We start from the raw sequence: 13,177 nt of genomic DNA, 5'->3' as shown, positions 1-13,177 counted from the left end.
TATCCTCATGGAGACAGAACCAGGTGGCCCAGGCAGTGGCTGGACACAGACTATCGTAGTAAGTTTGAAGGGCTTTCATCCCAATCAAACTGTACTGCTCTGAAGTTTTTTGGTTTGCCAAGCTCCTTTGCCTTCTGACTCACAACTGAGGCCTTCTGTTAGAGAGCACATAGCCTTCTCTGTCTGCTGCCCTCTGGATCCTTTTATATGAGGTGCCCTGTGCTTTGAGGGGGGAAAAAACGATCTCCATTCATCAGCTGCTCTTTTGAGTTTGAAAACAGCAAGATAAGTCTGAGCAAATTTAGCAAAGAATCTCAAGCATTCCCTGATGAACGCTGCGGCCAATAAAACTACAGTAAGGGAAGTTCTGTGTCATGGATTGCGAATCTCATGTGGTTTGACAGGAAATAATGTGATGAGAAAGCTTCCCCCCTTGCCCTGCGTGTGTGTGTATGTGTGTGTGTGTGTTCATGTGTATTCATGCTTGTATATATACAGGTGGACATTCATGTATGTGCACGTGTGTGGATGCAAGGAGTCAACCTTGGGCATATTTCCTTTGGAGCCCTCCACCTTTTTGTTTTGAGGCTGGCTCTCTTACTGCAACCTAGAGCTCAGCAACCAGACTTGGCTGGATGGCCAGTCTGGCATCACCTCCCCAGTACTAGGATCACAAGCATGTGCCACCACATCTGACTTTATATGTAGGTTCTGTGGCTCAAACTCAGTCCCTTATGCTTGCATAGCAAGCACTTTAATGGCTCATTATCTCCCTACAGTGCTGTTGTCTCTTTCTTTCTGTGAGGGTAGCATCCTGCCACCTCTAATACTTGCAGTTGTATGGGTTTTCTTTCAGGAGTACAGAGGGACTCTGCAAATGGAGGAGCTTTTGCCTAGGTTTTAGGAGGCTCTGAGCTCCATCACCAGCATAAGGAGCAAAGCAGTCTTTCCTCTAGCAGACTCTTTTACTTCCTTTTTCTTTATTTTAATAGGCATTGTGATTCAGGTTATGTGACAGAGACAACAATGCTTGAAGTGGGGATGAAAATGTGAGATGGCTCACTATCAGACATGTTCTTTTTTTTTAAAAGATGATTAGAACTTTTCATTCCTTCTTGAATTTAGGAGGGAAAGCATGATACCACAGTTTGAGTTTTTAACCCCAATACAACTTCTTTTTTTTTTTTTTTTTTTTTCAGTTCTTTTTTTTTTTTTCAATGCAGTTTATTCAGGAACATCGAACAATCCTCGGACCCCGGGGAAAGCCAGCCCACAGCTTAAATAGCCTCTGGGTAGCCAACCCAGGCGTGCCACGGGGGCAATGCAGATAGGTCCACATACATGTAAGCAAGCCAGATCCTCGGCCTTAGCCAAATGTGGAGTTGTTCGTGACAGAGAGCACTCACCATCGGGAAGGTGGAAGGCGGAAACCAGCTCCATCTTTAAGGCATAGCATTCCGCAGCTCTCTACAGTTCCCCCTTTTTGTTTTAGACGCATCAGGCAAGAGTAGAGGTCTGATCTCTGATATTAGAAATGAATTGGGACTTTGTACAGATGTTCATTTAGGTGTCATCCACCCAAAGAGCATCAGACCCGTCCAATACTTTTTTCTCAGAGGCGGGACCTGGGGCATCAACCCGCATGCAATCAGACATGCTCTTCTCTGGGTCCAAAGCGGCTGACCCTGAGTGCAGTGCTTAGCCTCGCATCCTGAGCGTATCATTTTAGCTTTTTATGGTATCCAACCATGCTTGGGGAGAATGTCTTGCTTCAATGGCTGTAAAGGCCTGAATGATCATGGCTGCATCACACTGTTGTGAGACTCTAATCTTGCATATATACCACAGGCAAACCAAGGAGACCAACACCAGAAGGCCTGCTAACACTCCCATGCCCGCCCATTCCTTCAGATGATTTATGGCTGCAGCAATCCATGTGCATGCCTCACTGGGTGCCTATGCCCATTGATGCCCCTCACGCTATGACTCTCTTCAGACAGAAAAGGGATCTTGGAACTACAGCCACCATTGTTACTACCATCTCATTGACGGCTGTTGGAGCTACCACCAGGGCATTAGCCATGAGTCATACTGGGCAGACTGCTCAGACCCTGAATAATCATTTAGCCAATGTAGCTCATGCCTTAGTTGTACATAAAGGAATTAATGCTCAACTAAAAGGAAGCTTGATGGTGTTCAATCAGAGGATTGACCTCTTGCAGGAGCAAATTGATACCCTATGGCAAATCGCTCAACCTGGCTGTCAATGAAAGTATGCTGGACTTTGTGTCACTAGCATACAACATGAGAATTTTTCCTGCGCTGCAAATTTGTCTAAACAATTGTCGAGCTATATTTTAGGTAATTGGACTGGAGAATTCGATACTACGATGGAGCAGCTGAGAGTGGCCATTGTCACAGTAAATTCTACCGGAGTGGACGCAGGACTACCCAATACAACTTCTATATACAACCAAATAAACACTTTTAAGACCTGTTCCTCTCTTCTTCTCCTCCTCCTTTTTTGAGGTACAGCGTGATGGTTAATCTTCATCGTTAACATGACTAGATTTAGAATCACCTAGTCTACAAGATCTCTGAGTAAGTCTCTGAGGGTGTTTCCTACGAGAATTAATCAAAGAGGAAAGTCCCACTCTGAATGTTGGAGATGTCATGCCATGAACTGGAGTACAAGACTGGATACAAAGCAGGGGGTGGGGAGAAGCAATAAGAATACCAGCATTATTTGTTTTCTGTTTCGTGTTCTTCACTCTGATGTGAGGAATAGAGTAGTCTCAACTCTACATTCCTGCTGATAAGGAGCTACTTGCTGTCAATGATTGGTTCTATCCCTTCAAGCGGTGAGCAGAAATAAAGCCCTTCCTTAAGTTTCTTCATTGGGTGCTGATATGGAACCTATGGCCTTGAGTATGCTAAGGCAAGCCCTCTACTACTGTTACGCCCCTAGCTTCAGTTGCTTTTCCTTTTAATATGCCTTTGCCATTTCGTGTTGGCAGCCTGACATGATGTGCTGGGTAAAAGATCTTGGAGAACAGGTGTTCAGTATTGTAGTGATGAGGTGTGGAGAGACGGACACATTCTATTTTCCCATGACATATTTTAGTCTTGTAGTGAGACCCAGGTCTGTGACCTTCACAGAACATTCTGTTGTCATAATGACTGCTCCTCCTCTCTTGCCTGAAAACTGAGGATATTTCCTTTGTTTTTTTTTATTTCCTTTATTTTTAATGGGAGAAAATTCACAAAAGTGTAAGTATGCTTAAGCGACACTGAGCCCCTTCAGTTCTCAACTTTCAGATTTGTCCGGTGAGAGTGCCTGACAGTTTGTCAGTACCCTGGCATACTTCCTGTGGAGGCTTCTTGCTCTGGCAAGTTCTCATTTCTAGCACCTGCTTGTCTATCCACTCTTTGGAATTGATGTTTTCTTTAATCTCATTCCCCACAGATAGTAGTTTATTTTTCACTTTGTCCAGCTTATCTATGTCAGAAGGAAATAACTACTTCCTAGCCCCTTCAATATTAGATGGGGTATTAGAAACTATCCCTCCTTCAAAAATATTTTTATTGAGAATTTTCTTCATGTAAACAACAAATTTCAACCATATTCACTGGTACTGTGTTGTGTCCTCCCTTTTTTCATCCATTGAGTCCAATTAGTGCTTCCAGTAAGTACATCTGTTTTAGAATTGAAATACCTTGTTTATTCTTAATATAGGAATTTGCACCTATAATTACTTTCTTGAAGCATCACTTTAATTGAAACCAATAGATTTTTGGTTTTTTTTTGTTTTGTTTTGTTTTGTTTTTTTGTTTGTTTTTTTGTTTTGTTTTGTTTTCTTTCTTTTTTTTTTTTTTTTTTTTTTTTTGCTTTGCTTTGCTTTGTTTTGCTTAGGAGAAGGTACTATGTATCCCAGACTGGCCTTGGACTTCCTGTTCTACGTAGATGTGGCTGGCCTTAAACTGCTGGTCCTCATGCCTTCACTTACCAAGAACTCTGGGACTATAAACATGAACCATCACACCCAGTTTGTGTGGTGGTTGGACTCTAACTGGGGGCCTTGTGTATGCTAGGAAAGCACTCTGCTAACTGAGCTCCAGAACTAGTTTTTACAAGCTGTATTTGCTTTTCATTAATCTCAAAGCAGTTTCTAGTGGCCTTTATTATTGTAACTGGATTGTTTTAAAGGCAGTAACATTTCTATTCCATCACTGGACAAATTTCAGAAAGCATCAGTACTTTCAGACCTCTGAATTTCCATTTGTAAAGAACAGTTTCTAAGCAATAGGGGAACTGAAAGTACATGAGCTGTTGCTGTCAGTAGGCCTATAATTTAACCCTTTACTCTTCCTTTTTTTTTTTTTTTTTTTCGTTACAGTCTTGCCCTGGCTGGCCTTAAGCTAACTGTGTAAATTGACCTCAAACCATCTTTTTGCCTCAGTTTTCTCAGTGTTGGGATCATAAGCATGTGCTTTTATGCTTAGCAAACCCTTAGCTTTGGCGGCCTTCTAAGTCACTGATCCCCAACTAAGATGACATTCTCTTATGAGCCCATTTTTTGTTAGTCATATCTGCATGTGCAGTTTGGGATGGAGTACAACTGGCATCTAATTGGTAGAGATAAGGGATGCTACTTAACTTCTCACAAGACATAGGGCATTTCTCTCCCAATAGAGACTTCTAGTGTGAAATACTAATAAATGCTATTATCAGGAGAGATGAAGTTAAGCCTCTTAAATTGGTCAAAGTGTTTCTCACTTGCCCAGTACCTACCTATGCAACATCTCACTGCTGCTTCACAATGGACCCTAAAATGTCACAATCTAAGATGAGGTAGGTCATGCCTTAAAACTGAAGCAGCCTGTCAACCAATAGCACAGTTGGGAATACCATCTCCTAGTTCAGTTGGCCATCAAAAGGCCAGTGGTTCCTTGGGCCCCTCATCTACTTCAACCGTACCACATTTCAAAAGGGAATCATGATGCTTTGTCCTGTGAGTATTGTCACTCTTTGGTATCCAGAAGTATTGGCTCTAGGGCCTCCTTGGATACAGATATTCAAGATTATTATATAGAATGGCCTAACATTTGCACATTGACCTCTTTGTATCCTCTCCTCTACTTTAGATAACCTCTAGGCTGCCTGCCCCCCGCCCCCGTGTGTGTGTGTGTGTGTGTGTGTGTGTTTGGTTTTTTGAGACAGGGTTTTCCTGTGTAGCCTTCATTGTCCTGCTCTCATTTTGTACACCAGGCTGGTCTCCAACTCTCAGAGATCAACCTGCCCTTCCCTTCCCCAGTTGCTGGGATTAAAAGCACTCATCCCCTCACTGGGCTAATGATTGTTACACTTTCACTTGTGATTCTGGAGACTGAACCTAAGGCCACACACATGCTAGGGCAAGTGCTCTATCTGTGAACTACACCTTCAGCCTTTTTTTTCCCCACTTTTTATGTTGAGACTGGATCTGACTAAGTTGCCTGGTGGCCATCAAGCCCAAGGGTACCTGGGATTAGAGGCTTGTGTTATTTCATATTAGTTAAGGAATAATGACAAGGGGGAACGTCAATATATATTCAATTCAGGTTACATTTAAAAAATATTTTCAATCAGAAATTAGCTGAATTCTGTAGAAGTTGAAGCCCTTTATAACCCATCTAATGTGAAAGGCACAAACACACAGTATCAGGTGTGTGTTTCAGCCATTTTGGTAGACTAATGTGCTTCTCCTGGACACACATGTTTCTCTCTGTCTTGTAGGTTCCTACTTAATGTATCCATCTTCAGATATGGTGGAAGCTCCTTATCTGTAAACAGCATAGCCATTGCATGGGGGAGATTTGTTCAATGAATTAGAAGATGTGAAAAAATATATATAGCAAAGTATTAACTTGGTCATGTGTAATTGCGTGAATTGAAGGTTGTGTCTGCCTCTAGAACAGGCTGAGAAGTGGGACATAAACTTAGAAGTGGTGGGAAAAGACAACTTGTGGGGTTATACACTGGTTGTTGTGTCTATAGACTTTATTATTAGCTAGATACAGTGTCTTACACTGATAATGTAATTTTGGCACTGTAGATGCTGAAGCACATGGATTATTGTAAGTTTGAGGCCTGTTTAGGCTATATAGTGAGTTCCAGGCTATTATGGACTAGAGTGAGACTTTGTCTCAAAGAAAGAACAAAAAAAAAAGGATTTTGTGTTATTAATACCAGATAATTAGTGAATTGTTCTCATTATTAAAGTCCTCATAGTACTGTCTCCTTTTTTAATTTGAAGTGCTCATAAGAGAAGCCTTTGTTTTTACTGAAAGACCAGTTTTAGCCCCACTTCAGTATGTACTATATGCTATCAGTTTATCTTATCAGAAACAATACACAAACCAAATTCTTGATGTTTTGTGTCATAATTATCCTTGAATTGCCCTATTCTTGAATCTCTGTTTTAGACTTTTGTTATTCATAAACTGGGAATACTGAGTCTTTATTAGCTAACCTAGCCCTTTCCTTGATCAAATTATTTAAAGCATAAATGTGACCAGCACAATGTAAGTGGCAAATCTCCTCCAGTTGTGGATAATTCATAATAATCATGTGCATGTGAGTTATGTGAGTTATGTGATACAACTGTTAGATAATTATTAAAATATTTTCTAATGTGAAATAGAGTACATTTGCATGTGTCTTACATCTAGCACCAGCCTAAGTAAACCGCAACATCTTTTTCCAGGAATTTGACTTAAATATATAAAGCTCTGTTTTGACCTTGGACTTGCTTGATGGTTACGAGACCTTAATTCTTATGTCTCTACAGGTGTTACAGAACATCTTGGACACGGAAAAAGACTATGCCAAAGAACTCCAGTCTCTTCTTGTTACTTATCTAAGACCCTTGCAGTCTAATAATAAGTAAGACTCTTTAAATCCTTAGTGAAATAAAGCGAGATAATGTCAGCACTGGGAGGCGTTACACTGAATAATTTATTTTGCCCTTTAAGAGAATTTCCACAGATCACAGGTTGCCAAGAACATGGTCAGGGCAGCAGCGATTGTGCAAGAGGTTGCCTTTGGAGAGCTTGGCTTTGCTTGCTGTGGAAGGAATATAGCTAATACGAAATTTGGCTGGCAACAATTTGTGGGTTGGATATTTTTCCTTTTCCTCTTTTGTACATTATATTAAAAAAAAAAAAACTTCAACACTTGCCACTAAATAATTGCACATGCTTAAAGAATGGAATGTGATATTTGAATACACCTCTACAGTGTGTAATGATCAGATCAGGGTAATTGGAATCGCTATGAGCTGTTTTGAAATACACAATTACTTTTTGGCACCACTAAAAACCCTACTGTGCTGTAGAATATTTAGATGGTATACACTTCCAGTTGTACTCCTATATTCCTTAGCTGTCCTTTCTCCATCTCACCTTTTTTTTTTTTTTTTTTTTATCTTCCCAAGCTTTGGTAACCACTCTTGTAGTCTCTGTTTCTATAAAATTTACTTTAAAAATATTTTTAGCCAAAAATGTTTCATACAAGTATATATTTTATGTATTAAGCATAGTTTCCCACCCCCTTATCCTCATTTTTCTTTTTCTACTCCCTCTTGTTACTCGCCTTCATTCCCCCACAGTTTTTCTTCTATTTTTACCACACACACACAAAACACCTGATATTCACCTTCCTGAAGCTGGCTTTGTTTAACATGATTTTTTTTTCTAATTGTAGTCATTGTCGTGCACATATCTTCGTTCTTCTTTATAGATAAACATATTTTCTTGTACACAGATAGCAAATTTCCCCTATGCATTCCTCTAGTGTTGGGCACCTGAGTTGATCCCATTGCTTAGCTATTGTGGACATGGCTGCAAAGGATCCTTTCACTAGCGCGGCTATATAAGTCCATGTTGATTATGGGATCCCTCTTTTAGCTTCAACATTTCCAGTGCACTGTAAAGGAATAGGTCTGTTTGTACCATGCTCCCAAAGGGGAAAGAGTGTGGCATTTTGCAAATGTTTAGAAGGGCAATTCAAGCCAGTATTTCATTCAGGCACTTGTGAATGATAATGAAATGGAAAAGCACTTCTGAAAGCAAAATGTACAAAAATGTTCTACACCTGAAATGATTTTTTAAAGTGTGAGCTAAACACTGAGTTTTTGTGAAAGAAACGTATACGTTAACACTACTAATCAAAAAAATGGGGGAGTAAGTGAGGGGGATAAGTTGGAGGGGGGAAAGAATGAGATGATACAATTATATTTGTATTAAATATTTTTAAAAATATTGACCATTTATTTTTTATGCTTTTATAGAGATAGCATATTTAACAAATAATGACTGTCCTTATTTGTTACTTGAATTGATGAAATTTTGCTAGTGATCATGATCTGTAAGTGAAATAGAAACTTTAGCTCATACAGTGGAAGAGAAAAATCCTCTCCTCTTACTTTAGGAAAAGCTGACTTTTGCAAAAGTATGTCTAACCTACTAACTTCAGGCTTAAATAAGTTTAATGTAGTTAACTGTTTTTCTCCCTTTTTTTTCTCAAATTCTGTTGGTTAGGCACAATGACATGCTAAATTTTGACTTAACTGTTCTCATGGCACCATGGGAAGCATTTTTCCTTTGGAAGGGTTTTCTATTCCTGCATTTGGCTTTTATTATGTGAAATGTGAAGTGTTATGTTACTCACAGTTCTTAGAGTGCTATAGGAATTACAGCATATCACCATTTTTAGTTTCCTGGGAGAACTGACAGTCTCTGTTGAGTAGATAAGAAAGCAAAGTCTGGACAAGTTCACTGCTTTGCCTGTCACACAGACAAGTGACCAGACTGGCTCTACCATGTCTCCTGCCACTTACTATCTGAAATGCACCTTCTCTTTTCCGGCTGTGACATGCAAAAAAGAAGGCCACTGAGGTGGTCATCCTGGAAAGGAGATTTCACATTCGGAAGATGATGACTTGCAATCCCGAAACAAGGGTAGGAGGTGTAAAATTGAAGTCAGAGCTGTCTTCATCCTCAGTTTGCTACTCATACTGTAATTAGGGGATTTCCACTGATTCTGACTGTCCTCTCATTATGATTTGAGCAAGCCAGACTGTGTACTGTCTGATAACAAAAAGGTTAGATACCTCCCCAGGCATGATGCAGAAAGTTTAGAGACCCTCCTTGCTGTGACTATGACAGAGCAGCACACAGAGAATCTGGCTGTGTGCCAGAGTTCTCTTAAACAAGAGGTGGGAGTTTCCAGTTTGCAGCTGAAGAGGGGACGATTGGGGAGCTTTCATGCTCTGAGGGTTACTGGGAATGTTTACTGGGATCTTCCCTTTTGAGTTAGTCGGCAAAACTCCTTTGCAAATATCGCCCCTAGGAATTACATATGAGATGTATATGTTTTTTAAAATGTGTTCTGAGACAGCCTGTCTCATGTAGCTTAGGGCTAGCTTCAAGCTAAAACACTTGATCTTCCTAGGTCCACCTCTCAAGTGCTAGGATTGCAGGTGTGTCTTACCACACCTGTTTTAGGATTTTATATACATTTAAATGTATTTTTTTTATATCTGCAACAGTTTGTTACATGAGTACTGTGTTTTCACTCATTCCTCCCCCCTTTCTGATGCCGCCCTGTCCCTTGCACCCATTTATTGTTGCTCATATGTATTTAGGGCTGACAATTCATTTCTTAAAACAGATTTATCCTTTTTTAATTTTTAATTATGTGTATGTATATTTGTCTATGTGAGTGTATGCTACAATGTTCACAGGTGCTTGGAGTAGTCAGAAGAGGGCATTTGATCCCTGGAGCTTGAATTACAGGCAGTTGTAAGCAGCCCCAATGTGGGTATTGGGAACTGAATGAACATGGGTCCTGAGCAAAAGCAGCTAGAGTTCTTAGCCTCTGAGCTATATCTCCACCTTCCAGGATTATACATTCCAAAGGAAGGAGAATTTACCTCTTAAGTGACTCTTCAGACAAGTTTCTTCACCAAAGTGCTTAAGAGGGTGGTCTCTAGACTTAGAATGCTTTGGATAACCGTTCTTTGATCTTCATTGCATTTTGATGATGGATGATTTGCTTACTACCTTCCCCTGTGCCTATGTTTTGTCACCTGTAAAGTGGAGACAGCCATGGCACATAGCTCACAGAGTAACGGAAGCCTGTACTTGAAAAGTGTTTGCATGATTGTTCCATGTCTTCATAATTCACATAAGGGTTGCTTCCTGTTCTTAGTGCTACTTTATCCTTCTAAACAGCTACTTGCTGTTTAGAAGGATAAAATGAAGGGAACATTCCTCAGTAGAGGCCCTGCATAAAATCATTGTTTGCCTGTATTTGACCCCTTTCCATCCCACAAATAACAATAACAAAATCAAGTTCTATTTTCTCCCTTCTATTCTGTTTTATAAAGAATGTTTTTAGTTGTTATTTGAACATTTTCATGTCAGAGAAAGCTACCTTTTCCCTACCCTTTTGCTACCCTTTTTCCACTGTACTTGTTGAACATACTTTTGAATCACTTCCCCATTTTTCTGTAGAGGAGATAACGCCACAGATTTTAACTTATTCTCAATCAGGTATTTTCATCTATTTTTATACTTTCATATCAGGCATGTGTTTTTCTTTGTGGCTTAACCAAATACCTAACTGGCCCTGATGACCAACAACTTTCTTTAGGATCATTATTATTTTAGAAAAGATGAACCAAGGAAGGAGGCTAAACAAGGGTGCTAGAGACATTAGAGTGGTTTTAAGATGAAAAAGCAGAAGCTAAAACACCAGCATTTTGCCTTCTCTCACTCTTGCCAGATATCAGCAAGCTATCAGCTAACTGGACTCCAACTAGATACCTGACGCATCTTCCATTCTATTAACTGGAACTTTATGTCCTTTTTTTATTATTAAATCAGCCTGAGTTCTGTGGAGTTTACATGTTTATTGGGAAACTTTGAAGAAGTATGCACATTTCAACAGACACTCTGCCAAGCCCTGGAAGAATGTTCAAAGTAAGTGAGGCAGTGACTTTGCTGTTTCCTTCTACACTTAATGATTAATTGATTTTTTGAGACAGTGTATCACATAGACCAGCTTGGCTTTGAACTTGCTCAAGAGGACTTCTTCTGAGAATCCAAGGTCTCCAGGTCATCTCTGTTCTATAGGCTAAGACTGAGTTCATTGTTCCATGGCTTCATCATCCACTAATGCAACACATTTATTGTTATATAGTAGAAGCTGACCTTGAACTTCTGATGTTCTTGCTTCCACCTCTCACCTATTGGGATTATAAGGTTAGACCAGGCACAAGTGCACTTTATATTTATGTATATGCTATAGTTTCAACACATTGTCCCAGAAAATAAATTAATCCCATGACAGACATCAAAAGATTTACCTGCTTCTGGGCTCAATTACAAATCACTTTACCTTCTGTTATATGCTCTGCCTGATATGTTTTCCTTTCAGGTTTCCAGAAAACCAGCACAAAGTAGGAGGCTGCCTACTGAACCTCATGCCTCATTTTAAATCGATGTACCTGGCTTACTGTGCAAATCATCCTTCAGCTGTCAGTGTGCTCACCCAGCACAGGTAATGTCCTGACTGTACCCCAGCTCAACTGTTCTGCAGTGAAAACCTTACTCAGGACGACTTCTTCCGGGAATCCAAGGTCTCTAGGTCAACTCTTGATCATCTCTGTCCTATAAGCTAAGACTGAGTTCATTGTTCCATGACTTGATTGTTTCAGCCATTTCCTGTATATGCTAGCATTAGTTGTTGTTCTGTCTCTCTCCCTCCCTCTTGATATTTCAAGACAAGGTTTCTCAATGTAGCCCTGCCTGCCCTAGAACTTGCTCTATAGACCAGGCTGGTCTCGAACTCACAGAGACCCTACCTGCCTCTGACTCCTGAGTGCTGTGATTATAAGCATGTGCCACCACAGCCCAGCCCAATTATTGCTTTCTTGATGAGAACCATCTGAGTCAGGGTGACATGGAAATCCCAATACTGTTTTGATTTTCATCTCTCTGGTGGCCAAATATTGATTTTCCCCTTTAAATTTTTAATATTGTACTTCTCCTTTTGGAAACTGTTTACTTGGATAATGTGTCCATTTATTTATTGTGTTATGTCTTCATTGGCTAAGTTTAATGAGTTTTTATGTTTTGAAGCTTGAAGAAAATCTTCTTAGACTTAAAAAGAAAAATCGCAGGGCAGGCAAGCTGTAAATCTCACTGGCTGCAGGGAGGAGGAAGTTGAGAGAGAGAGAGGAGGGAGGGAGGGAGAGATAGAGAAAAGAAAGAGGGAGAGAGAGGAGAGGAGAAACAAAGAGACGAGAAAGGACAGAGAGGTTGTCATTTTAGCCAGGCCAGCATGGAGGTCAACCATATGGTAGACAAGCAGACACCAAGCAGGAAACAGAATATCAGAGAATGATACTGACCAATATCTGAAAGAAAACAACAAAAAAAGAAAAGATAAGAGTTACAGTGGCTCCAGGACAACCGCACTTTTTGAGCTTTTAGGAAACATTTATTTGACATTCTGGAGAAGATTTCTCTCCCATTCTGTAGGCGACTCTTTGTTCAGTTTTTTTTTTTTTTTTTCCTTTTCTTTTGCGGTGTAGAAGGCTGCTTGCTTTAAACACAAAACCAAAAATAAACAACAACAACAACAAAAAATCTCTGTAATTGCACATGCCACTTCTTGCTTAGTTTCCTGGCATATGTGAGTACTTCATAGAAAGTGCTTGCTTATTTTTCAGTGTTTCCTCCTAGCAGTTTCAGAGTTTCTGGTCTTACACTGAAGTTTTGGTCAATTTTTAAATTTCTTTTTGTTCCAGGTGAGAGATATGGAAGTAGTCTCATTCTTTGGCAGGTTGTTATCAAGTTACCCCCAGTTGTTGTTTCACTTATCCTTTATATTTTCTCCTACTGTCCGCTTAATTAATGTTTCCTCCAAACTGTGCCACTGCTTGGGGGCTGAGGGATACAAGTCTCAGGAAGTCAAATAAGTAAGCAACAGGCGATGGTAAGGAACCTAACACTTGCTGTGTTTTGTGTGGCAGATCATTTAATAATTTGAGTGAATAAGATTTGTTTTATGTTTGTAAAAGAAAAGAAAAAGAAAAAAAGAACTGAATGGTATCTCCCATCAGAATAA

General features: G+C 39.9%; 1 protein-coding gene across 6 annotated transcripts in view; it reads left to right on the top strand.

Annotated features, from left to right (window-relative positions):
- Arhgef6 (Rac/Cdc42 guanine nucleotide exchange factor 6) overlaps window positions 1–13,177 on the top strand; it is a 121,620-nt gene that overhangs the window by 56,919 nt on the left and 51,524 nt on the right. For all 6 annotated transcript variants that reach the window (XM_060375788.1, XM_021658313.2, XM_060375787.1 and 3 more), the window contains 3 exons: window positions 6,831–6,925; window positions 10,930–11,025; window positions 11,483–11,605. In XM_060375788.1, the coding sequence (XP_060231771.1) occupies window positions 6,831–6,925; window positions 10,930–11,025; window positions 11,483–11,605 (314 nt within the window). The remainder of the gene's footprint in view (window positions 1–6,830; window positions 6,926–10,929; window positions 11,026–11,482; window positions 11,606–13,177) is intronic.

The sequence above is a fragment of the Meriones unguiculatus genome, chromosome X (assembly GCF_030254825.1).
Source record: "Meriones unguiculatus strain TT.TT164.6M chromosome X, Bangor_MerUng_6.1, whole genome shotgun sequence".
Taxonomy (NCBI): Eukaryota; Metazoa; Chordata; class Mammalia; order Rodentia; family Muridae; genus Meriones; species Meriones unguiculatus.
The sequence above is the reverse complement of the archived record's forward strand: the minus strand, read 5'-3'. Positions and strand labels throughout refer to the sequence as shown.